At 39.9% G+C, this 25357-nt stretch overlaps 1 protein-coding gene across 1 annotated transcript in view; it reads right to left on the bottom strand.

Annotated features, from left to right (window-relative positions):
• The window catches only part of GUCY2F (guanylate cyclase 2F, retinal), a gene marked incomplete at both ends in the record, with an annotated part of 97915 nt that overhangs the window by 516 nt on the left and 72042 nt on the right, over positions 1–25357 (bottom strand). Inside the window, 6 exons of the mRNA XM_080718965.1 lie at positions 5312–5406; positions 9183–9281; positions 16565–16739; positions 20088–20280; positions 21050–21213; positions 23471–23619. Coding sequence (XP_080575091.1) covers positions 5312–5406; positions 9183–9281; positions 16565–16739; positions 20088–20280; positions 21050–21213; positions 23471–23619 — 875 coding nt within the window. The remainder of the gene's footprint in view (positions 1–5311; positions 5407–9182; positions 9282–16564; positions 16740–20087; positions 20281–21049; positions 21214–23470; positions 23620–25357) is intronic.

The raw sequence follows: 25357 nt of genomic DNA, 5'->3' as shown, positions 1-25357 counted from the left end.
ACCCATGACCACACAGCTCCATCCTTAGGAATGAATGGATATTTAGCTTCATAGTAATCAAATACCTGGATGCCAAATTGATGATGTTGTTGGTCACTTTCACTTTGATCTTTTGGCATTACAAAAGCTATTACCTATTCTGTATAGAGGACATGCATTTACAGTCTAGTTCTTCCCACACCCTACCATCCAATGGCTCTCAAAAAACCTTAAAAAAGAACAGAAATGGAAAACAGGCTACACAACTTTATTTTGAAGCCCAGGGCTTCCTGTTTGGGTAGTAGACTTTGGAAGTCTACATTTCCTTCTGTCAAGGGAGTCTTATAAGTAAGAAAAGAGTACAAAAAGGCCTCTGTTAATCAAAAATTATAGATCTGAGAAGAAAAAGAGGATGGAACCCAAGCTAGTCATCCCAGGGCTTAAGTGATAACCTCAAAGAAGCTGAACTTTCCACTTTTCTTCTGTCCTCCCCTCTTTCCAGTAAATCTCCATCTCAATGTGCTTCTCTCTCTTCCTTTCAACTGTCTTTTGACTGTCCTCTCATTTCCCCCAATCCATAAGAAAAATTGTGTTTACTAATACTGAAGAAAGTAATGGGATGCATTTCCAACTCATTAATCTGAAATATTGTCTCACTCTCAGCAGTTCTCATTTGCAACAGTTCTAAATTGTTTAACTTAGCAATTCCAATTAGGTTTGCTTCCTTTAAATATCAGATCCATTGTTCCCTAATTTACACCACATATATTCATCCCTTAATAATAATGACAACAGCTATAATGATAATAATTAGCACATTTAATTGCAGAGTCTCAAAGCATAGTGCAAACATTTGGTTTAAGGCTCTGAGCAAGCCCTTCATGAGACAAGTAGGAAAAGTATACAGCTATAGCCCAACTTCCATTAACCAGCAACTAACTCACCCAAAGCTTCAAATAACTGGATTATTTGGGGATACTCGGATTTCAGAAGAGTTGAAAAACTTGAAAATATATTATATTACTCATTATTGCATTTATTTCACCCTTCCTATACTAGAGCTGGAAATAGAGATAGATGGCTCTATTCTTAAGAAGCTCATGATATCATTAAACAAAAACAACTATTAGGTCAACTCTTTAATTCTAAACACAGTAAACCCCATTCATCTGCCTCCAAAGCTTGCTTCTGTTTCTCACAGTACCTTTTGAGATAACTTATACTGATACTTGTTCAGTAAACAATCAGATTGTCCTGTTAACTGTAATTTCAACCCTTGATCATTTGGAATACTCAAGGCTCATCTGGTCTCACTTTGGTAAAACATACACTTATAGTTTCTTTTACATTTTTTGTGATACTGAGGAATGAACTCAGGTGCATTCTACTTCTGAGCTGTATCCCCAGTCCTATTTTTTTTATTCCTTATTTGAAACAGGGTCTCAATAATTTGCAGAGGGCCTAAGTAAGTAAGGCTGGCTGTGAACCTGTGATTCTCTTGTCTCAGGCTCCCAAGTACCAGAATCACAAGTGTGCACTACTACACTCAGCTTATATTTCTTTTTAAAAATACTTTTATTAGTGCATTATAGCCTCACATCATAATGTAAATCATAGTGGTAATATACAACATGCACATAGCACTTAATGGGCTTTCCCCCAGCTCCCTCTCCATTCTCCTCTCCTCTTTCCCCATACAGGGCATTGAGACTGACATTGGTATTCTAGCATATGTGCATACAGTCAACATAAGTAATTTTTATATTGATCCTCTTGCTCCCCCTCTCCCTTCCCCTTCTCCTAAAATACACTTTTAAAACACCAACTTGGCTAGTCATGGAAGCCCATACCTGTAATCCCAGTACTTGGTGTGGTGGCGCACACTTGTAATCCCAGCATTTGGGAGGCTAAGACAGGAAGATCATGTAGGTTCGAAGCCAGCCTCAGCTACTTAGTGAGGCCTTTGCAACTTAGTGAGACCCTGTTTCAAAATAAAGAATAAAAAAAATAGGGCTAGGGGTGTAGCTCGGAGGTAGAATGGCTCTGGGTTCCAACCCCAGTACCACACACACACACACACACACACACACACACACACACACAAAACAACTTGGGAAGCTGATATAGGAAGGCCACATCAACTTAGCAAGACTCTCAGAAACCTAGCAAGGCCCTGTTTCAGAATTTTAAAAAGTGCTGGGGCTGTAGCTCAGAAGTAGAAAACCCCTGAGTTCAATCCATAACATCAAAATAAATAAATAAATAACACCAACTTGAGGTCCCCAGACATATTTGACTGTTTGTCTTGAGATCTAGAGGCTACTGGAATGACATGCCAATTTCGAAGGGGAGCTTTGTAAATGCCAAGATTATCCAGAGATTTGGGTGGGTCCTGGGACACACTGGGGTGCCAAAACTAATGGTTGCAAAAGAGGATAGGAGTGTTATGAGCTCAGGCACATTTCCAAATCAAAGACTATGCAGGGGTGCTCCAGGGGCTTTCTGGGGTTTTGGAACTCATCCAGGAGAATTCTTAGAAGCCTAGCACTCTGTTTACCCTCCCCACTTCTATAATTCTGCTGAAGACAGGAAAAGAGGGAAAACAAATATGGCAACAACTAAAGCCTAATGCAAACTCTTTGACCCAGTATCAATCACTGGGCAGTCCCAGAGGTCTCCCAAATAATGACGTCTTGCTTTGGCATGAAAATTTTAAGACACTTTGTCATCTCCTGTCTTACTTAATACTACTCACAGAAATTGTGGAAGATCATTTTATTATTAATCCCATTCTGCAAATGGGGATGTTGAGATTCATGAAAATTTAATGACTTATAAGTATTAGCTGGGACTTGAACTCAGTCTTCTAAAGTATAAATTTATTTAAAATTATTTTTTTTAATTTTTCAAACAGGGTGTTACTAGATTGCTGAGGGCTTTGCTAAATTGCAGAGGCTGGCCTTAAACCTGCCATCTTCCTGTCTCAGCCTCCCAAGTACTGGATTAGAGGTGTGTCCCACCATGCCTGACTAGACTGCAAATTTTAAATTTTCTTCCCAGCTGAGTGTCGTGCACGCTTGTAATCTCAGTACCTGGGTGACTGAGACAGGAGGATTGCACAGGTTTGAAGCCAGCCTCAGCTACATAGTGAGGCTCTCAGCAACTTGGTGATATCCTGTTTCCAAATAAAATATAAAATAGGTCTGAGGGTATAGCCTGGAGGTAGAAGGTCTCTGGGTTCCATCCTCAGTACCACAATAAATAAATAAATAAATAAATACTCCTCCGTTCACATCACATAGCTTCCGCTACACACTGGGGTCAAGGTGCAGATCTAGAAACCAAAAAGCAACTGTTGGAAATTTTAAAAGTTGTGAAATTAGTGAGCTTCCTGATGATCACAGTTTGGAAGAGGCTTCTATGTAGACAAACAGAAACATGGAGAGGATGAAATTACTTGTCAAATGTCACACACTAAGAAATTCATGAGGCAAGAATTAGAGATCAGACTTGATCTTCTGAATCAATATCACCTCTTTATATTAGCTAAAGTATTGGTGTGTGTATGTGTTTTAGGTATTGAGTGTAGGAGTGAAGAGATTAGGAGAAGAAAACAGTTACTAAACTAGTAATGCTTGTAGACCTGAAAGCAAATATGTGTGTGTGTGTGTGTGTGTGTGTGTGTGTGTTACTGAGGATTGAATTCAAAGGCATTCTACCACTGAGCTACATCCCTAGCCCTTTTTATTTTATTTTTTTTATTTTGAGACAGGATTTTGGCAAGTTTCCCAGGCTGGCCTTGAATTTGCAATCCTCCTGTCTCAGCCTCCCAAATAGCAAGAATTTCAGGCTCGCACCACTGTTTGGGAAAATCTTTCCTGAATGCAAATCTACCTAAAAGTTCCAGGAAAATATAACTAGTAAGTCTAGTTATACACAAATTCTCAGCAGGGAGCTTCAAACAGTGATTGAAATGGAATTCATGTAAGTGAAGAATTAGTAAAATGACTTACCAGGAAAGAAATACTGAGGAAGCATAATTGGGCAGTTAGACATTGAGAACTTGTTACTACTATAGTACAAGAGGGGGTTGCAGTTCATAGTGGGACAGCTTCCCCCAAATACCAAGCTTCTTATCTCTTAATGATGTCTTCCCTGAGCTACTTCAGTTTCCCCATTTTGGTCTCTTCCTTTGTACTCCCAACTTGCTGGATGCAAAGCTTGAGCCCAAGAGAAGAGAGTACCCAGTGATAATTATTATAAGTATCTTCTCTTCTCTTACAAAATCCAGTCCAAATCTTTCATTCCACTAAGGAAAACAACTTAGAAATTGTCACTACCATTCATCTCCCATCAGAAGTAGGAATTGCACATTGTATGGTAGGTGTTGGGGAGCAGGGAAAGTTAGTCTAACCCCAATAAGACTACATCAGCACATTTCAGAAATTCTGATTGAACATTTCCATACCTCATCCACTTTCTGCTGTTTTGAAAGCAAGAGCTATTAGGGTAGGAAAACATCTTCATGCAGCATGGTGTCATGGAAGTGAGTCATGTTTTCTGAGTGTGGGACTTCTATTTTCAATTGACTGTGTGAGACTGCTCAGATTGCTTTACCTTTATGGATCTTGACTCTTCATCAGACAATGTGGGGTTAGATAATCAGATCCCTGGAGTCTCTTACAACTAGGTCAGTCAGTGGACACAGTACTATCTTAAGATAGTACTATCAGGAGAAGCCAGTAATTATTCTAAATCTTGAATCCTATGTGAAATGGTAGCACTAACAGAGAAAATAGGTGCTATAAAATAGTTATCTTTCACAGAAACTGACTGTTTCTCCTGGTCCTTGAAAAAGCCATAAAGCTTGCCTGTAAATAGTGACTCATGATGTGAATGAAAAGTCTGAAAAGGGGGCCACTGCACAGGTGAATATAAAATCCAAATGCACCAGTACTGTGGCTTATTGAACAATGACCAGCATTGCCACAGAGTAAACAAATTGAGAGTTAGCAAATGAAAATAACAGTGTAGCTCCTTTGCAAAGCCAAATTCTGTGTAGGATTTTAGGAAGCAAAGATGTAACTTATGGTCTAAAAAAAATCAGAATGAATCTCAGTGACCCTCCCCTCTTGCCACTTAAGCCATATTTTAAAGAAAAAAATGAGACAAAAGGGATCAATCTTTTGAAAACCCAAATGGGACTGGAGATTCAGGCTAAATTATAGCTCTGACTCTCAGACTCCTAGGTAAGCTCTTTCAGTAGACCATAACCTCTCTAGAAGCAGGTGTATCTAAGTGGTTTGGTTCCCAAAACAAAATGACATTATACCTTGAGCTCTGTTCTTCCTCGAAGCTCTACTTCGTAACCCTCGCTCAGACTTCGAAGGATGGTAACAGTGCTGAGACTGACATGAATGCGGTAAGCTGCAAAAAAAAAAAAGAAAAAAAAACAGGAGAGACATGACTTCAGTTCCTTTCCCACTGGTAAAATCAATGAGAAATTATCAGTGTAATAAATGGCCCCACTTCAAAGTGTACTACTAGACGCTGAGCAAAGCCCTGGGAGAGAGCATTGGTTAAGAAGGGAAGTGATGGCCTTCTCACCAGGCCCAAATAAAGCGTTAGCAGTAGCACCTATCAGCCTCCTAGACACCATCTCAAATGAAAGGCTATGCAATAGAAAGGTGTTAATTTAACTTGAAGGTAGAGATGGAGAAACAAGTTACTACCACTGTGCTCTCAGATGAAATGTGACCTCCTCTGAAGGAAATTTGGCTTCGCAGATTCTCACAGATTCTCTCACAGGCTACCACTAAAGTTGAGCTCCCAAGCGTCATATAATCTCTCAATATTGCTGTACTTAAAATAAAACACCAATTAAAAATATCACAAGACCTCTATCAACAAACTTTTTGTGAAGACTGGATATTCTTTCCTACTTGTCCTTTGGGTGGTTGCCACTAGATGATTTTTTTTTTTTTTTGAGGTACTGGGGATGGAACCCAGGGGGCATTCTACCTGGAGCCACACACCCAGCCCTATGTTTTTATTCTTCATTTTGAAACAGGGACTCACTGAGTTGAAAAGAGCCTCACTAAGTAGCTCAGCCTCCAAATGCTGGGATTACATGTGTGTGTCACCACGCCCAGCTGGGAATGTATTCTTTTGCAATTAAACTGGGGATAAGAGCTTTAGATGAGGAGTCACCACTAAAATTTTGTTTTGAACCTAAATATAATTCTTGAGTGAAGAACTATTACTTGTTAACTAACGTAAGACCCTTGACTTTCCTGGAAACAGTCACTTTATGAAGTGATACCTTTCAAGGTTCTCTTTTGTTTTTTTAATTGGTACTGGGGAATGACTCCAGGGGTGGTCTACCTCTGAGCTACACTCCCAGCCCTAATTTATTTTTTATTCAGAAACGGGGTTTTAGCTATGTTGCTGAGGCTGGCCTTGAACCTAAGATCCTCCTTCCTTCACCTTCCAAGTACTGGAATTTAAAATATGTGCCACTATGCACAGCTAAGTTTGTCTTAAATAAAAGCCCAAGACTTGCTCTCACACATGCTTGAGAAAAACATTATTTTAGAAGCTGCTTACAATCTGAGTAGGAAGGCTAAAAAGAACTGCAAAAAATTTTCTTGCTATGTATACTCACCAAGACTTTCCTTCTCTTAACATCCCAGTACTTATTGTGCCTTCCTCATTGACTCACAGTTACCCAAACTCTCTGCCCCCAAAAGGGTTTTTCCTGTGGGGGGGGGCATTCTACATCCAAGTTACACTCCCAGCTCTTTTTATTTAATTTTTTTTAAATTTTGAAACATGGTCTTGCTAAGTTGCTGAGCGTCTCACTATGTTGCTGAAGCTGTCTTTGAATTCACAATCCGCCTGTCTCTGCCTCCTATGTACTGAGATCATAGGTGTCCACCACCATGCCCAGCTGGGATGTTTCATTTTTAAAAGCCACATGCCCAGCCACTGTATCTCTTGCCAGTCCTACATGGGCTGTCCCATTCCCATCTTATCTTACATGAGCCTTTTAGTGGGGTGATCACCGGCAGGAAATGGAAGAGCTGATTCTAAGCATCATTCAGCTATGTAGTACGGAGGATCACTCTAGGGCTATGTCACTAGCCACTTCCATTCTAGACTCTCCATGGATTCAACTGAATACAAAGGAGATACTGATAAATTTGATTTTTTTTAATATACTTGTTACTTGTCTTGGTTTCATATCGAACATGAGGTTAGAGGCTACCTCTCTGCAGATATTCAGTCAGTGTGTAACTTAATCCTGTATTTGGTTCAGTCATTAGCTTTTAGAAAAGCACACTAACCAGCTCCTGTTGTGCAGAGATCACATGCATATGCTTCTTTGTGTTCCTCACAATGCCTTCCTTGCATAGCCAGTGCTTAATAAACACCTGCTGTGGGTGATTCACTCCATTTTCTTCTTTCTGCCTGATCACTGGGTAAGGTGCTGCCTAAATATCAAAATTCAATTTCTGCTTTCAACTTTATATTTGCGGTACAAAATATGTGGAGTTTTCCCCCGTGCAGGCTAGAATATGACTTCAGCCTTATACAAGCTTACATCAGTCCAGAGAACTGTGCCAGATCTGCATTGCAGCTCCATGATCGATTTCTCTTCATCTTGGGTTGCACTTCGAGAGCAAAGTCATATGCAAAGTCATATTCACACAGCGGTTCCTGGATGACTACTTCCATGGCCTCTGCCATATCTGTGGAGTTTGAAGACTTTCCCAGATGTCAGAAAATTTATTCTGACAACAGCTTCTAAGTTCCGTGCTGCCTCCTTAATCATGGCTGCACAGGCTAGATTGACTAAGACTGGACCCATTGTGTAAGCCTGTTTCTGCACATGAGTGATGGGGAGTGGGGTCAGACAGGGCACCACCCACTATGATATAGGCCACTGTATCATCAGGGACTAGTTTGGGTATACTGTTAAAGTTGGGAAAGAGCTTGTATTGCCTTGGAGCTGCCAAAGCTGGGACTGCTAAGGGATTAAGTGGTTTCTTTCTTTTTAAAATAAAATCTACTTTGTAATTTTTTGTTGTTTATACTTTCATTGGTGCATTGGTACTATACATCCAGAGAAGAGAGAGAGAGAGAGAGAGAGAGAGAGAGAGAGAGAGAGAAAGTGATACAAACATATGTGCACAAAATTTAAAAAGTAAAAATCCATAAATAAAATATATGATTTTTCAAGATTTTGTGTTCATTACCCATATTTAATAGTTTTAAAATGGTATCTGGCATGCTTTCTCGTTTTAAATAAATATTTATATGTGCATTAAAGTGAAATCCATGAAAACTGTATATAGAATTTAATGCTGTCTTTCCTATCAATGTTTTTCCTATCAATAAATGAAAATAATTAGCTTTGCTCAACCACAGTATAGGTAAAAGGCACATTGTTATTCTGACATCTCAGTAGTGGCAGTAAACAACCCAGAAAAGGGTGAGGCAGTCTCTTGCCAACCACAAGAAAAGCCGTATAATAGTTTATACAGTTTTATTCTCAGAGAAGGGAAGAAAAAGTGATATTTTTGATACCGTGCCCATTTTGATAGGAGCTAGGGATTTTCTATACAGCCAAGTTGGAATTAATTATTTCAGAATTCCAAGCTCCTTGGATTGAGGGAGTGTTGCTAGCTAAATTCTAGGGGCTATTTGATGAAGTCAGAACTCCTGGGGTCCTAACCAGTTCACAAAGAGGACTAGAGCAGCAAACAGCAGCCAGCTGGGAGGCAGCTGGTTCCAATGTGTCTTCAAAAACTAGTTGAAAAACTGAAAATGTCAATCTTTTACCTAGTTCTTTTCTCAGTATGACTCCCCCACACCCACTATGCTAGCCAATTCTTTCTTTTACCCAAAATACTTTTTTTAAGTTGTTTTGATCAAATCGACTGGCTGTTTCAGTGTCACTTGGCTACAGCTTCATTTCTGTAACAACAAAGGTACATGTTCTGTCCAACATCACCCCCTACTGGTTTGCTATTACAGACTAGGAAAACGTGTGATCAGTCTTTATCTTCTTGAATTATCTTTTATTTTTCCATAAAACATTAAAACATCAAATACCCTGCTCTCTTTCTCTTCTTTTGAAGAAGAATCACTTTCTCAATGCCAGAATGACACCATCCCATCCATCCATTACAGGTACTCACGTAACCCTGTAGATTCCATCCGAGAAGCTGTGTTCACAGTGTCTCCAAACAAGCAATATCTGGGCATGGTGAGGCCCACCACTCCAGCAACAACTGGCCCTATGGAGCAGCAGAAAGTTGGAATCACAGTCAACAAGTATGTACTTGATGCTAATCTTTAATGCAAGGGAAGGAATGTAGCTTTGTCAAACACTAAAAGTTGCCATCAAATGGCTCCAGGAATCTGAAGGAAGACATAATTAATATTTGCCCTATGCTAAAGTACATTTATAATAATGTAGACATGAATGCCTTTCTGATTTACACCTTTATTTCAATAACATTTACAACCAAGGTGCTTATATCTATCAACAAGACAAATAAGCAACAAAACCTGGGCAGGGACACAGGATCAAAATGCGTTCATTGTAAGAAAAAAAATGTGACTCTTTCTTGTGCCTTAGGGTTGGAAGGAAGAATCTCATCAGTCTACCTATGTTCCAAAGCATGCATACCAAGATAATTATTGCTAAGATATTTGGAAAATCTGAAAATAAGTGGAATTGACTTTTAATTATCTGTGTTAGGAGTATGAAAGAGTAGTATATATAAATAATCCAAAGATAGTTTATATTTGTTTTTAGAGTGATTTATGTTCTTACATTATGTGTTCAGGGTTATTGAAAGAACTTCAGCAGCCACACTGAAAAGTTAGTTTAACAGAATTTAGAAAGTTTCTTAAATTCAACTTTCTGGCCTCTGTTTTTCATATGTTTAAGTTTTTCAGCATTATCTTTTTGATATTTCCTGATTTAAAAAGTAATTAAATGAGCCAGGCATTGTGGTTCACACCTGTAATCTCAGTACTTGGAAGGCTGACACAAGAGGATTGCAGGTTGGAGGACAGTCTCAGCAACATCTTGAGACTCTCAGCAACCTAGTGAAACCCTGTTTCAAAATAGTACATATGATAGCCGGGAGTGGTGGCGCACGCTTGTAATCCCCGTGCTTGGGAGGCTGAGACAGGAGGATAGCACAGGTTTGAAGCCAGCCTCGCTTATTTTCCAAATAAAAAATATAAAGTAGGTCTGAGAGTGTAGCTCGGAGTTAGAAGGCCCCTGGGTTCCATCCCCAGTAACACAAAAACAAAGAAAGAAAAAAAAATAGTACAGATGATCATATTTGTGGTTGTGCTTCTGTTGCCTACTGCAGTGCATGATATATTATAGGGTCTTAATATGTTTTCTTAATGGGTCAATGTGTATATATATATGTATATAACTATATATAAATATATATATATATATATATAAACACATATATACATATACACATTCATTCCAGACACTGGCAAACATAAAGAATTGATTAAAATAAATGTCAAATAATTAAAATTGTACCCAAAATAATATAAATATACCTTTAAGTGTAATGACATTTTCTGTGAATGCAATTTCATCCTAATAAAACAAAGGCAGGTAATATTATTTCATGTAGAAATTTATAGATTAGGAAATGAAGCTCTCATACATATCAAGGATATAAAAATGACTTTTATGAAATATTTACATTATAGTTATTCTGTTTTATAGTCATTCTGCTGGAAGTTTTTAAAAATATTTGTTATCATCTATTAAAATAAATATATTGGTATAAAACAAAATAAAATAAAATAAGTTGTAGCTCACAGGTAGACTGCCCCTGGGTTCAATCCCCATCCCCAGTAGCAAAAAAAGAAATTAAATGCTTTGCTTCAAAAAGTTCTTTCTGCTGAGAAAAATAAGAACTACAAAATAGATTTCTCATTGTAATTCACTTCTTGTTCCTTCATAAACATCCACTGAGTACTGAGCTGGGTAGCAAAAGGAATAAAAAAGAAATGTAAGAAATGGTCTCAGTTCTCCAGGAGTTTCAAATCTAATTGCAGAAAAGAGACTAAAAACAGGAAGCAGATAAGCAACAACATGAGGTGGTATATATGAATGAAGCAAAATAAACAGTATGGGCAGAAGTGCTATAACAGTTCTAAAAATGTGGAGTGGGAAGGTGCTTATTAGGACATGACTTAATCAAGAAGGATCCAATGTCAAAGGTAAAATTAGATTTGAGTTTTGATAGGTGGATTTGAATAGGCAAAAATGGACATAAATCAAAAGTTTGCTTTTGGAATTGAACATATATGGGATTTTGAGAAGCTATTAAGAAAGCAGTCTATGAATTCGGGCAGATGGGGAGAAACTGGAAATAGGGTTGTATTACATGGTTTGTATAAAATAGAGGAAGACCTTGAATCACTAGAGGATTTAGAGCAGGGAATGAAATAATGAAAAAAAAATTCTCAGTTTCTGTTTTCTCTCAGATCAGTATATAGAATACACTGTAAAACAGGGCTAACCTGTTAAGATGGCCATTGCAATAATTCAAGCTCAAGGTATTAAAAAGGAAGTGATGATGAGAAGTGAGTGGTTGGAAAGGGCTGTTAAAAGAGAGACACCATGAAAAGAGAACCAACAGACATGCTAGCTCTCTGACTGATGACCATGAGAAAACTGGCATGGGTTCATGAGTTTATACTGATTTGGGGGAGAAGTTGATTTGAAGTTTTAAATATGTCAAATTTTAAATAATGAATTGTTCAAGGAGAGGTATGCTGACAGGGGTTAGAGATATAAAACTGGAGTCGAAATGAAAGATGAGGGATTGTCTTTGAAAGAAATATTCTGAACACTTCCTATGTGTTAAGCACTCAGGATACAAATATGAATAAGACATAATTCTTAGCTGGGCCTGATGACAACACCTGCAATCTCAATACTTATGAGTCTGACACAGGAGGATCACAGGTTTGAGGTCAGTTTAGCAATTTAATGAGACTCTAAGCAACTTAGCAAAACCCTATTTCACAATTAAAAATAAAATAGGACTGAGGTTGTAGCTCAGAAGTAGAATATTCCTGGGTTTAATCCCCACCCCTCCAAAGAAAGATATAGTTCTTACCTTCAAGGAGCTTAAACTCTAATAGAAGAACAGATAAGAAAACATAGATTGTGCTGATTCCTATGAGAAGAATGGCTGGGAAGAGGCAAGTATGGATGCAAAATGATACTATTGCAGTGATCCAGGGAGGAGAATGCTGGTGGCCTGGACTTGGGAACTGAGAGTCAATTAGAGATTCAAGAAATGTTTCACTCTTGTGGGGACTTCCGGGAAGATGGCGACCGAGAAAAGCGGGGCTTAAGAGCCCCGCTAACAACCAATCTCCATTACCACAAAATCAGCGCCTTTCATAGCCAGAAAACACCATCACCAGTGAAACAAAAAATCACCAGGCTCCAGAGAGAAAGCGGACTGAGAACAGCGCCACAGAGGAGATAACCGGCCTCACGCCCGAGGACGCGGCAGACGCGGCAGCAGTGCCACACTGCCGGAGGCACCGGCTAACTCACGGGACGGCTACAGCAAGCTGAGGTGAGCCACTGCGGAACAGCCAGGCGGGATTTCTCCACGCAGAGAGCATCTAAAGCTCCCAGTGGCCGAGCTCAGCACACGCTGCAGGGATTCAGAGTGGAAATCAAAACCAAGAAAAAAAACTCCAGCCCCACAGCCAAGGGCGTAGCAGCGGCGCCATATTGCCACCGGCGGCAGCAGCAGCGAATTCAGCGATGCCAGTACAGCTACATCTGCGTACTCAAGAACAGTGAGTCAAATTGCGGGCCACAGAGGAGAAATCCCAGTACTGTACTCCCTGGGACGGACTCTGTGATACAACCCAGTAAAGGAGTAGTGGGGTCTGAGATACTACTGACTCAAGATCCAGAACACCTTAAGTGAAGTCATAGTGACCCAAGGGAAGAACCCAGAGAAGGCACAAACATCCGAAATCATGGGAATGAGGAATAATACTGGAGCAATAAATGCCCACAACACCACAACATCAGAACCCGATAAAACAGAAAATCAGAGATTTCTAGAAGATCAAATCAGGAAAATAACTGTAGAAATAATAGAGGTGCTTCGAAAAGAACTCAGAGAGAGCCAAAAAGAGATAAAGGATGCAATTAATGAAGTAAAGGCCTCAATTCAAAGCACAAACAACCGATTAGAACACATGGAGAACAGAATCTCGCTCTTAGAAGATGAGCAATCCAAAAATGAACACATAGTTTCTAATCTAGAAAAAAATATCCGACAGCAGGAATCTGATATTGAAGAAATATGCGCCCATTTTAAGAGAGCTAACCTAAGAATAATTGGAATAGAGGAGGGAAAAGAAAGTGAAACCAAAGGGATCAACAATCTCTTCAAGGAAGTAATAGCAGAAAATTTTCCAGACATAGAGCAAGAGGTCGATACACAGGTCCAGGAAACTTATAGAACTCCCTTTAGACAGGATCGGAGAAGAGGATTCCCACGCCACATAATTGTCAAAATGACCAATGTGGAAGCCAAGCAGAGAATCTTAAAGGCAACAAAAGCAAAGGGCCAAGTGGCATTCAGAGGCAAACCAATTAGAATCACTCCAGACTTCCCAAACCAAGTCATGAGAGCCAGAAGGGCTTGGAGTAAAATATTCCAAACTCTGAAAGAAAACAACTTCCAGCCAAAAATTTCCTACCCAGCAAAACTTTCTATCAAATTAGATGGAAAAATAAGAAGCTTCCATGACAAACAGAAACTGAAGGAATTTATGTCTTCAAAACCAGCACTAGAGAAAATACTCAAAGAGATTAACTACAAAGAAGAAATAGGTAACACACACCAGAACCAGAGAAACAAGATTTTCCATCCAACAGACAACTAAGATTGGTTATCTGTGGAGATTCATTATTTATGTTAGTCTTTTACCTATCTGTAAAGGGTATTGTTTGCCTTTATTGTTGTTAATTTTTAGGATTTCTAGTTGGAATATTAATATACCTTCAGATATAGCATTTGGAAATATTTTATCCCATTCTATTAGTAACTGTTAACTCTATTTACATTGTCTTTGGATATACAATTTTTTTTTATTTTTTAGGGAGTTTGTATACTCCTCTGTTGCCTGTGCCACTGAAATTATAACCAAGAAATAACTGCCAATTTCAATGTTGTGAGGTTTAATGACCCAGATTTTCTCCTAAAAGTTTATAGTCTTAAGATAAGATTTATATTTAGGTCTATTATCTATGTTGAGTTAATATTTGTATATGGGATTAGGTAAGGGTCCAATTTTATTCTTTTCCATGTAATTATTATTTTTTAACAATATTTAGTTAAAAGATTAATATTTCCACCACCAAATGTTCGTGGAAACCTTGTCAAAAATAACTTGACAATATAGGGAAGAATTTAGCTCTAGGCTTTTATTTAACTCCAATGGTTTATATATCTGCCTTTAGAATAGTACTACACTGTTTCAATTATTGTAGCTTTATATGGTTTGAAATCAGAAAATATACATCTTCTAGCTTTGTTCTTTTTCAAGATCGTTTTGGGTACCTAGACTCCATATTCCATATTAGGATAGATTTTTTTTCTGAAAAATAAATATATAAATATATGATAGTTTCACCTAAAAAATAGAAAAAAAAATATTCTCTGGTAAGAAAGAAAGCAAAAAGAAATATTGAAATGTTATCTTTAAGTCATCAAAAGCTTGGTATCAGACAAATGAAACTGTTATGTGAGATTATCATTTTTAATTTTAGATAAATTGCCATAATACTAGATGTCAACTACTAAGCCAAGCATGGGAGGGAGGAATAGGGAGAGAATGGGGTGGGGATTGGGTAGGGGCTGACTGGGAAAAGTGTGCATGTATGTCTACAAAATATGTATCCTACAATGATGTATGAATACAGTGCACCAATAAAAATAAATAAATAAATTTAAAAAAAGAAATGTTTGTAAAATATTCAAAACTCAGAAACTGGTTGAAGGTCAAAGGTCAGAGCAAGGGAGGAGTTGAGGATGGCTTTCAAGACTAATTGGAGCTATTGAGTCAAAGGTACTAATACCAAATGTGATAGAGAATACAGGAAGAGGAAGAATTTTACAAGAAGAAAGTCATTCTATTTTCGACATGTTAAGTCTGAGGACCAGGAAGAACATTCAGGTGGAAATGCCAGCAGGAAGTCTGATGTACAAGGCTGAAGCTTAAGGGAGATGATTGCCCTGAAGAGTTGGCGTTAAAAGCCATCAGCATACAAGTGGTAGTTATCCATAGACAAAAACGAGATTGCCCAGGGGAGTATGAAAAGAAACCACAACAACAAAAAAAAAAAGAATAAGGGGAAAATACCAATATTTAAGGAACAGATAGAAACAAAAGAAATTATCAGCCAGTTGTAGAACATGTAAGTCAGGCTGGAGTAGTAGAAAATGAAAACCTGGCTCTGTGGTCAGAGTCAGGTTCAGAAATAAATTAGAGGATTGAATTTGTAGAAAGCAGGGCTATCGACACATTGAAAACTGCAAAAATGGTCAAGAATAGAAAGAGCAAAGGAAGCCAGTATAGGATGCACAGAAGCATGTTGCAATAGCCATGTGAGGGAACTTTTAAGGAAGATTGACGAGATGGGGCAAAAGCTGGGTGGGGGAGTGGTGAGGGATAAAGGGAAGATTTAAGATAGCAAAGGGGATAAGGAAAGACTACCCAGACTCTTCACTATGGAAAAGTGAGTGCCATTCATTCTTCTAAGTTTGATAGAAGAGACAAAAAGAAGGGGTGAGGGAACAAAAGGAGCCTAAAAGAAAAGAGCTAAGAATGAAGGGGAGCATACACAGACAAGCAAGAGTGCCTGTTAGGACATATGCATGACATCAAGTGAGATGTCTTTCAAGGGAAATGTAAAGGATATGATGAAGAGGGAGAGCTTGAAAATATTCAAGCAAGTGGATGAGTGTGGGAGAAAAGTCCTTCATCAGTTGATATTTCAATTAATTAATTATCCTAAATGCACCACATATTTGGGTGTAGCATTGTCAAAAAGGAAAAATTTTGATTCTAAGTCAAAAGGGTCGACTGAAAGCGGGTTTTTAAAATTTTTTTTTTCTTTTTTGCGGAAACAGAGATTGAACCCAGAGACATTCAAACTCCAAGCTATACCTCCAGCCCTTTTTACTTTTATTTTTGAAACAGGGTCTCACTAACTTGCTGAGGGCCTTGCTAAGTTGCTGAGGCTGGTCTCAAACCTATGATCCTCTCGTTTCAGCCTCCTAAGTACTGAAAGAGTTTAATGGCTGAAACAAAGGCTGCTACCAACTGTGTTCTTGAGGGTAAACTTGGTTAGGTCTAAAGGAATTACACATCCCGGGACAGCTGGATAATCCAGAAATCAGAGAGCTCCCTTTGCTCCATACTTCTCTAGCCTTCCTCAAAGCACACAAGAATGTTTTCTCTTGCTTTAACTGGTTGTTGTTACCTGAGTGCAGACCCATTCGAATCCGAACTGGCACTTCTGGCATGTGTCGCATCTTGAAGGTGCCCACCGAGCTCAAGATATCCAGGGACATGTTTGCAATCTCAGCTGCATGCCTACTGCCATTTCTCTTTGGGAGGCCTGAGGCCACCATGTAGGCGTCTCCAATGGTCTCTACCTAGGAATCGGGGGAAGTATAATGATCACACAAAAATAATATCTGTGGTATTTTCACAGTTTCAGGGATAGGATGGAGGCTAAGTGGATATTCTTGTAAAGTGAGGAATGCTGTCAAAAGTTCATAGGCCTGGCTACAAATTGTAATCACTTAAGGAGATTTATTAAGAGGACTGATGCCTAGGCTCCACATCTAGAGATTCTGGAATACATGTAGCAACTTCACAGGAACTCTGAATAATCCTAAAAAATATGAGGCTCCTAGAAATTAAGAGTGGGGAGAGAAAGGCGAGATTTATGAGGTGGTCCCTAGGATGTTCTTTGGGGAGAACTATAGGAGGAGATGCCTAAGATATTTCCCCAGCATGCATTTCTCTATATGATTGCGGGTAAATAAACTAGGGGAGCCAAGGATGTAAATATAGGAAAAGGGAAAGAAAGGGGGCCTGTTCGCTCTTCTTTGCCTTACTGATAAGATGGAGTTAGTTTTGCAGCAATATTGGGTATGAGAACTGAGTCTTTCCTCACCACTTACCTCCTCCTCTCCTACTGATACCTCCTGGAGGGTAGCAATACTGGCCCACAATTGCTCTGCAGGGACCAGTTTGAGCTGAACATTTGGAAATGAAGGCAAATTTGTGTTCTTCATCTTCTCCCACAGTAGTGTGCCCACTCCTTTAGACAACCAGTAAATTGAAGCTTTTCAGGTAAATCCAAAAGATAAGTAAGCTGAAAGGATTTCTGTGAAATGTGCCAGTCAGGCTGGGCTACTGCAAGTTAGGATCTGGCTACAATCCATGTTTTCCTACAGAATCCCACTCACAGTAGGCCATAATTAAGAGCATGAAACTCTGAAGTCATGCTGCCTTTGTTAGATCCCAGAATCACCACTTTCAAATCTGAGGCAAGTCACTTATCTCTCCATTATTCAGTTTCCTTGTCTGTAATATAAGAATAATGAAAATACTTACCCCATAGTGTATTCTAAGGACTAAGTAATATATGTCAAAGCACTTAAAACCTGGCTGATAAATGACAGTGGATAGTAAGTGCAAGCTATCACCAACATCACCACCAAATAGGCATATCTTAAAATCAGCCTCAGGACTCTGGCTATGATTCAGCTCCAGAGAAAGACATTTAGTAATCCGTAAGAGATTCATGAACATAACTTTCTGTATAGCCAATAACAAAGGTCATTTGCAGCTGGGCGTGGTGGCGCAGGCTTGTAATCCCCGTGCTTGGGAGGCGGAGACGGGAGGATCGCACAGGTTCAAAGCCAGCCTCAGCTACTTAGTGAGGCTCTCAGCAACTTAGTGAGGCCCTGTTTCAAAATAAAATATAAAATAGAGCTGGGAGTATAGCCTGGAGGTAGAAAGCCTCTGGGTTCCACCCCCAGTACCACAAAATAAATAAATAAAAATAAATAAGCAAAGGACATTTGCATCACTGGGGCTTTGTACCTCAAAATATTCCATCCAGGGTTTTCCTAAGCTGGTACTGTTTGAAGAGAAGACCCCTGCCTCCAAATACTCACGCCTCCCTGAACATAGGAAGGAAGGGTTACAATAGAAATGGTATATGGGAGTGGAAACTCAATTTTGCTGGCAATTATCAGAGCTTGGTAGTTGACCCTTCAATTTTGGTAAATCAATTATCCATGAGGCCACAGTAGTATAGATGAGGGATTAGAAGAGCAGGGAGCCTGTGTACTGAGGGGCTTCGATGTGTTATATCAGCCAGCATAGAGGATGCTAGAAGAGAAGGAAAGGGAAAATATAGAAAAGAATCTGCAGGAACTTTCTCCCTTCCATTTCTCTTTCAAATATCGGGGGGTGCTTCCAATTTTTGCAGGTAAGAAAAACAAAAATACCAACAAGTTTGGTGATTCATCACTAGTTCAATTTTTATTTCCATTGCACTTTGCTGCTTTTAATAAACAGAAGCAAAAACTAGATTCTGTTTTTGGATCCATGTGACCCTGCTCTGTCCTGGGAGCATCCCACTAACTCCCTACTGCAGTCACAAAGTACCAAAATAATTAATGGTCTCATCTCTAAGACCCCCAACAATTGTCTCAACAGAATCAGCTGGATTGATTAAACAGTGGCTGTATTACTGCCCACACTGAATCATCTTTGATTTTAGTTTCAACTGAATTAGCTTTCTGTGATTTGTTTTTCTCTTCAGGCTTCTTGAGTTCAACAAGTTAAGACAGGTAGTCTGATTCCATGGATTTTTCCTCCACCGTGGTTTCCATGTGTGCTTCTTGATTAGCTTGCAGCTCCTGCTGATTGACAGGTCTGATGTCTATTTATGAGCCCTATTTAGGTGGTTTGGCCTAGCCCCAAGGCTCTCTACCTGACCTGAAAGGGCCCTGTCTAATCTGAGATAAACACACTGCCCTGTGTGAGATTTGAAAGCTGGAACATTTTGGAGTGCTATGAAGGATTCAATGAATGGGGTTACTCATTCTCCAGCTCTACCTTGGTTCCTGGGACAGAGGAGCTGTCTGAACTCTGGGATGCCTGGGGCATCTTTCTCCATCAATAAGACAAGTATCTATGTTGCAGACAATGTGAAAATGTCCCAGCACAGCTATAAGGTTTTTAGTCATGCTCTGCCTAGAGACAAGATGACACATAAAAACAAGGGTAAAGAGGCATAGCACCCAAACAAGTGAATGTGCTCATCTGTTCTCATCTTCTGCAACCTTTGACAGAAAGAGTGGAAATCAGTAGGCTGAAGAAGTAAAAGAAGGTGGAAGCAGGGGCTTGCAACAGTACAATTAATCACTTCCCCAGACCTCCAACAAACAGGTGGGCTTTTGGTTACCCTGTAGAAATCCCAGAAATGTCAAGTTCATTCCTGAATAAAAGCAGTATGTAAAGTAAGAAACCAAATTTTATAGCACATATTAGGTCTATAGACACTTTACCAGCATGAGTTCTGTGGCAGGCACCAGTAAGTGGTGAAATACCAATACCTTTTCTATGTCCCCTTTAGTGCCTAGCATGATCTTGCCTACACTGTGGAATTCAGGCACTAAAATGCAATAACTCTCCTGGTATCAACTTCTTCTTAGTCCTAATTCTAAAATTAGGCCAACCAAATCTGCCCGGCAATCCCTTGCTTGATTGAGAGTTGTTATTTTGTAAAGTGGGAAATGATGTGCATTCTGTCTGGCCTTTATTTTCAATGAAATACCAAGGGAAGGGGTTTACTACTTAACTTTTCATTCCTAAACAGCACCATTCTATAAAATTACATTCTTTGGTTTTGGAATACATGTAGAAAGCCTTATATAAAATTTTCACACTGGAATGTATTTTTCTGCTAATTGCCATACCTTGTAGACATCATGACTGCCAATGATCGCATCGAAGAGTGTGTACAGGTCATTCAGAAGATCTACCACCTCGATAGGCTCACTCATGGCTGAGATGGTGGTGAAGCCCACAATGTCACTGAAGTACAAGGTGACCAAGTCAAAGCCCTCAGGTTCAACTGTGCAGCCCTTTTTGAGGGATTCAGCAACTGATCTGAAAAGCAGACATAGCTGTTCCTAAGAAGACACCAGCCTTCCTCTATGACATACATATGTTCTAGAATACATTTTCTCAGAATCACTGCCAACTAAATGATAAGAAATAAACTCTCACTTGGATAAAAACAATCCATTCACTTATCCTACAAAAATATAGCAAGTGCTTATGATGGGTCAGGTACTGTGCCAGGTGCTCAAATATAATGCTGAACACACAAGACCTGCTTGGTGCCTTCTGCCAGCATAGAGAAACAAGGTGTCTTCCAAGCTCTCAATACTTCTACCACCCCTCTTTGGGAGTATACCCAGGTGGTTGCCTTTCCATGAGACTACTTTCCCTAAATATGCCCTAGAAGACCATGTTTCAACATAAGGTGCTTGGGAAATTTTGGAAATTACAGCAACTGATAAGGCTTTTGACTGAAGGAGGAAAAATTGGGAAAATAACCCTGTTACTTTTCTTCAGGAGCTCAAAGGGCCTTTTAATCTACCTCCTGGCAACATAATGAAGTAACATATAGAAACATCAAGGCACCAAAAACTTAAGTGACCAGCATGATCCACAAGTAGTGAAAAATTATGATGTGTGCTCTGCTCCCTTGGTTTCCAATTCTCCTTTGATTTGAAGGTGTGACTCAAACCCACTAGGAGTAGAGAGGGTATAGGCCAAGAGGAGGGAGCAGTTAGTTGATGGGTAATTTCTTCTCCTTTTTAATGGAACACTCTATTACATGGATTCACACTCCTCAGGTGTTCACACATACGGTGGTAGCATCTGTGTTAGAAGCTTTTCCGTTTTCTGTTTTTCAATTTCCAGCTCTTCAGTCCGTTCCCGGATCAAATCTTCCAAGTTGCTAGAGTACTGTTCTAACATTCGAAGCATAGAATCAATGATATTGGTCTTCTTCCCTTTATTGAAAGTTTTAAACTGGAGGTAAAACAGAAAGAGGAGCCAAGGAATGTTTACCCCCCCCTCCTGAATGCCAAAGATAGGGAACAGGCCCCCTTATCACAAATAATTTCCTCTAAAGTGCAAGAGAAATGAGCCCCCATATGAATAGGAAAGTCACTACCCACCCTTGCCACCCTGGCCCATTCACAGGGCTCTTTTTTCCCACAAGTAGTTCTTTCCCTACCCTTCTGATTCTTTCAAGTCTGAACAAATGTGTTCTGGGAAAGCTCCTTCAGTTCTGAAATGCTACGGCAAGAACAGTAACCACTTCAAAGGTAAAAGGATTTGGTCTTTAGCCCAGGCCCGTTTCGGGTGAGGTAAGGTGAAAGAGGGCAGGAAGTGACCTTTTACCCTGCTAGATTATTAGCCTACTAAATCATACTATCCTCAAATGCTAATGCTGACAGTTCATGGACAGTGGAAGGGTCCATGACCACTTAAAGAGAGCTCAAGAGTGACATGGTAAGATCTATCCCTATTTCTTACCATGGAGTCCAAGAATAATGGTGTCCCCTAGCACCTACCCTTCAGGTCAGTTGGGGTCATATAGAAATTCAGCTGCTTCTGCCCTGTCCCATACTTGATCCCTTAGAGGTAGATGCATGCTACAAGTGTTCCGTATACCCTCTAGGCACCTTGTCCATGTACAAGGAATTTGGTATAGCATTATAATTATGAGGGGCAGCCCGCTCTCTACAGCTATATTGAGCAAACACATAGTTGTGTTCACAACAATAAAATACGAGTGGTTTATTTGCTGAGTAGACTTCTAGCCCTCTGTTACAATGAACCTTCTTATGCAGCTGGGTCACACATGCTCCACATAGCACTCACTGTCCCAAGGAAAACACAGGAGTTTGCTTCTGAGCCTAGTCCACATCTGTATGTCCACCAAGATCCTGAGGGGATAGCCTCAGCAGCCAATTCAGATCCTTTAGCTTCCCCTTGTTGCCAAACTTAAGGAGCCTGCCTCTCTTATTAAAATGTTATTAACTTCAGGAAGAGACTTGGGAGGCTATTCTTGTAGTCAAACAAACTAAACTTCCACTGGAGCATTTTAGTGAGGGTAGCCCCAGAAATGTCATATGTGAAAGTTGTGTGATGTATATTCCTCCTACCTATCTCCAGCTTCAGTCTAGCCTTCTGAAATAACATCTCTAGCATCAACACAAGGGCAAAATGCTTTTGTGCCTGCCTCATGGTACGAATTTTAGAAATTTGACCTTTATGGTCTTTTGCTTTTTTTCCATACTATTTAACACCTGTTTGAGTGTTCTTGAGAAACCCAGCCAGACTAATGGAGGCATTGTTAGCTGGGGACATGGATGACTTCATAAGCAGCGCCCCTCGGGCTTTCAATATTACTCTTTCTCTTTTTCGCCTCAGATATCTGTCACTCATAAAGCATCTCAGTGCTGTACTCTAGCCAGGCTCAAAAGCCTCTCTGCCAGAGCCGACACAGCACTCCTAAAGAGCACACTCAGCTTCAGTGTCCTGTAATTTCAATCAGTCTCTACACTTCATGCTTCAACAGAGGAACTTCGCCCAAGCATTCTTAGTTGGATGCTCTCTTTCCTTTCCTCCATCCCGCCTTCTGATATCCACCTCTAGAGACAGAATTAACCTCTTTAGAAATTCAGTATCTTAAGAAGAGGGTTTGGTACTTTTCATGTACTGGTTGCCTCAAGTAGCTCCATGTGAATCAAAGTAATCTAATTTTGCATTTCACTTTTGTTCTTTCTTCCATCTCCAACACCCTTCTAAAACACTATGCAGTATTCCTGAACTTCCAAAATCAATCCAGCATCTTCTACATAATAGTCTAAATAATACTCAAAGTTCCCTGAGATCTCCAAGGCAAAATATCTCTGTGAAGAGCCCCATGTATTCCATGATATCTACCTTCCAACAGTCTCAATGTCAAGCATTGCAAATGTCTGGTGGTCGAATCGATTATTGAAAGGTTGCTTAGGCCAGTTTGTGAATGGTCAAGGATGGATATTCAGACACAGAAGAGCACCAGAACCAAGTCTTGGACTCTTAGAGGATATGTTGATGATGCTCTAGCAAAAAGGTCCTCAGAGTAGCCATCTCCAGGCTACTCATTCAAGAGGAGTACCTTTTCCCCTTGCAAGTTCTTTCCACAATACAAAGAGGACCTAATGGGTTACCCTTGGATAGGTGGGCTTTGGCATGGCTTTTGGGGCAGTGATAAGATCCACAGAATCCTTACCTGGCTAAATATTTCATCAAAAGTTGGTCGTTGTTCTGCAGCCTCAGACCAGCACTGCTTCATCAGCTGTAGGCATTCTGGAGGTGCATACTCAGGAGAAACCACTGGTCTATACACAGGAGGAGGCTTCTTAAGTCTGTCTATGATTTCTACCCAGATGTAAGAGAAGAAAGGTTTATAAATCATGGAAAAATACTAAGATTCAATAATAATAACTGAATTTTAGCCAAGAAAGGGGTTTATAAAAAAATTAAAAAAAAACCCACAGGATCATCTCCTTTTTTTTCTCCTTAGGTGACCTGAACATTGATTCTGAAAAGAGGTTGTTATCAGATCTTTGAAAAGGGGGCAATAAACCAATTAACTGAACTATTGGGATTATTTAGACCCAGCTTTATCTTGCTTGTGTTAGGTTTCTGATATCAATTCTAATTCCATAAATTTAATAACCTGGCTCCACTTACCCACCCCAAATCACCTAAGCCTTACCCAAAAGACAGCCATGTAGAATCCCAGGCCCAGCCGAGATTCAAGACTTGGGCCCCAGCTGGCCTCTGGTCACTGATTATTGAACTCCACTTTCAGTGGAAGGTTTACTACATATCAGAATATGGACTGAGCATTCTGTATACATTATTTCATTGAATTCTTCTCACAAAAAATGAAGCACACACTCTTATTTTCATTTTAAAGATGGAAAAACTGAGACACAGGCAGAGTAAGTAACTTGCCCAAAGTCACATGGCTAGTAAGTGATAGAGTTCAAACCTGAACCCAGGTAATCTCAATCTACCACACTCCCCTGCTTCCAGACACCTCAGATCTTGAATCCCTATCCAGACCCAAAAGTCATTAATGATCAAAAGTCTAGATCATTCAGACTGACCTTTCAACAAAGGGATAAAACTTTCTCATAGCAAGAGAAAACCATTAGCCATCAATGTCCTCATCAACCTATACTAGTACGAAAACCAATCTCTGCTTGAAGCCTAGACTTCTCCAAACCTTTCCTAAAACACAAATTCAGCCACAAAACTCTGACTTTAAAAATCCCTTCAAGCCTCCCATTACCTACAGAATAAAATCCAAGCTCTTTAACACTGACCTTGAAAACTTCCCCGGGCTCATTTCTCATCCCTCCCCACCAGCCTTGACTCTTAACCTCTGTACTGTCAACTGAACCTTGTGTGCCCCTTCCGTGGCCCTTCCCACCCCTATACTGCTCCTAATACTCTAAGAGTGCTGCCTGTCACCCTAGTGAGTGCCCCTTCTCTCCATAAAAGAAGCTCAACTCTTGCCTCTGACTTCTCAGCACCTCATGACTCCACTCATTTTGCTCCTTCTACCCAAAGCAGCCTGTGTTGGTAATGGGTTTTCCATTGTAGCCTCTTCTTTTCAGTACAATAGAGTCATGGGAATGAACCCCTCAGGAAGCAACTGCCCCATCTACTCTTTCTCAGAATACCATCCAGTTGAATGGATTGCATCTCTGTTTAGGTCTAGCATGATTTATGCCCTTGAGAATCTCATAGTCCAATCGCGATAAACAACAGCATGCTATATGAGTGCTTTAGCAGAGATAGGTATGGGTAAGCACAGAATGAAGAAATCCAAGAGGCCTCCCAGAGGAGGTGACATGACTTAGTCTAGGCACAGTGGAGAGAAGGTGGACACAAATTCCAGGTACTATGAATAGCCTGTGCAAAGGCACAGAGGTGGGGCATGTAGCTGGAGTATGGGCAATGGGCAGTGACAGACGATAAGCCTGGAGACGTAGAAAGTGGACAGAATATGAATGCTTCTTTTATGTTGTGTGAGGAGGCGGGGCTTCATGTAACTAGTGATGGGGAACAGTTGAAGGGCTTTAAGTAAATGGGTGATGTAGGA

The sequence above is a fragment of the Muscardinus avellanarius genome (genome assembly GCF_963383645.1).
Source record: "Muscardinus avellanarius genome assembly, chromosome: X".
NCBI lineage: Eukaryota > Metazoa > Chordata > Mammalia > Rodentia > Gliridae > Muscardinus > Muscardinus avellanarius.
This window is presented reverse-complemented; position numbering and strand designations above follow the sequence as displayed.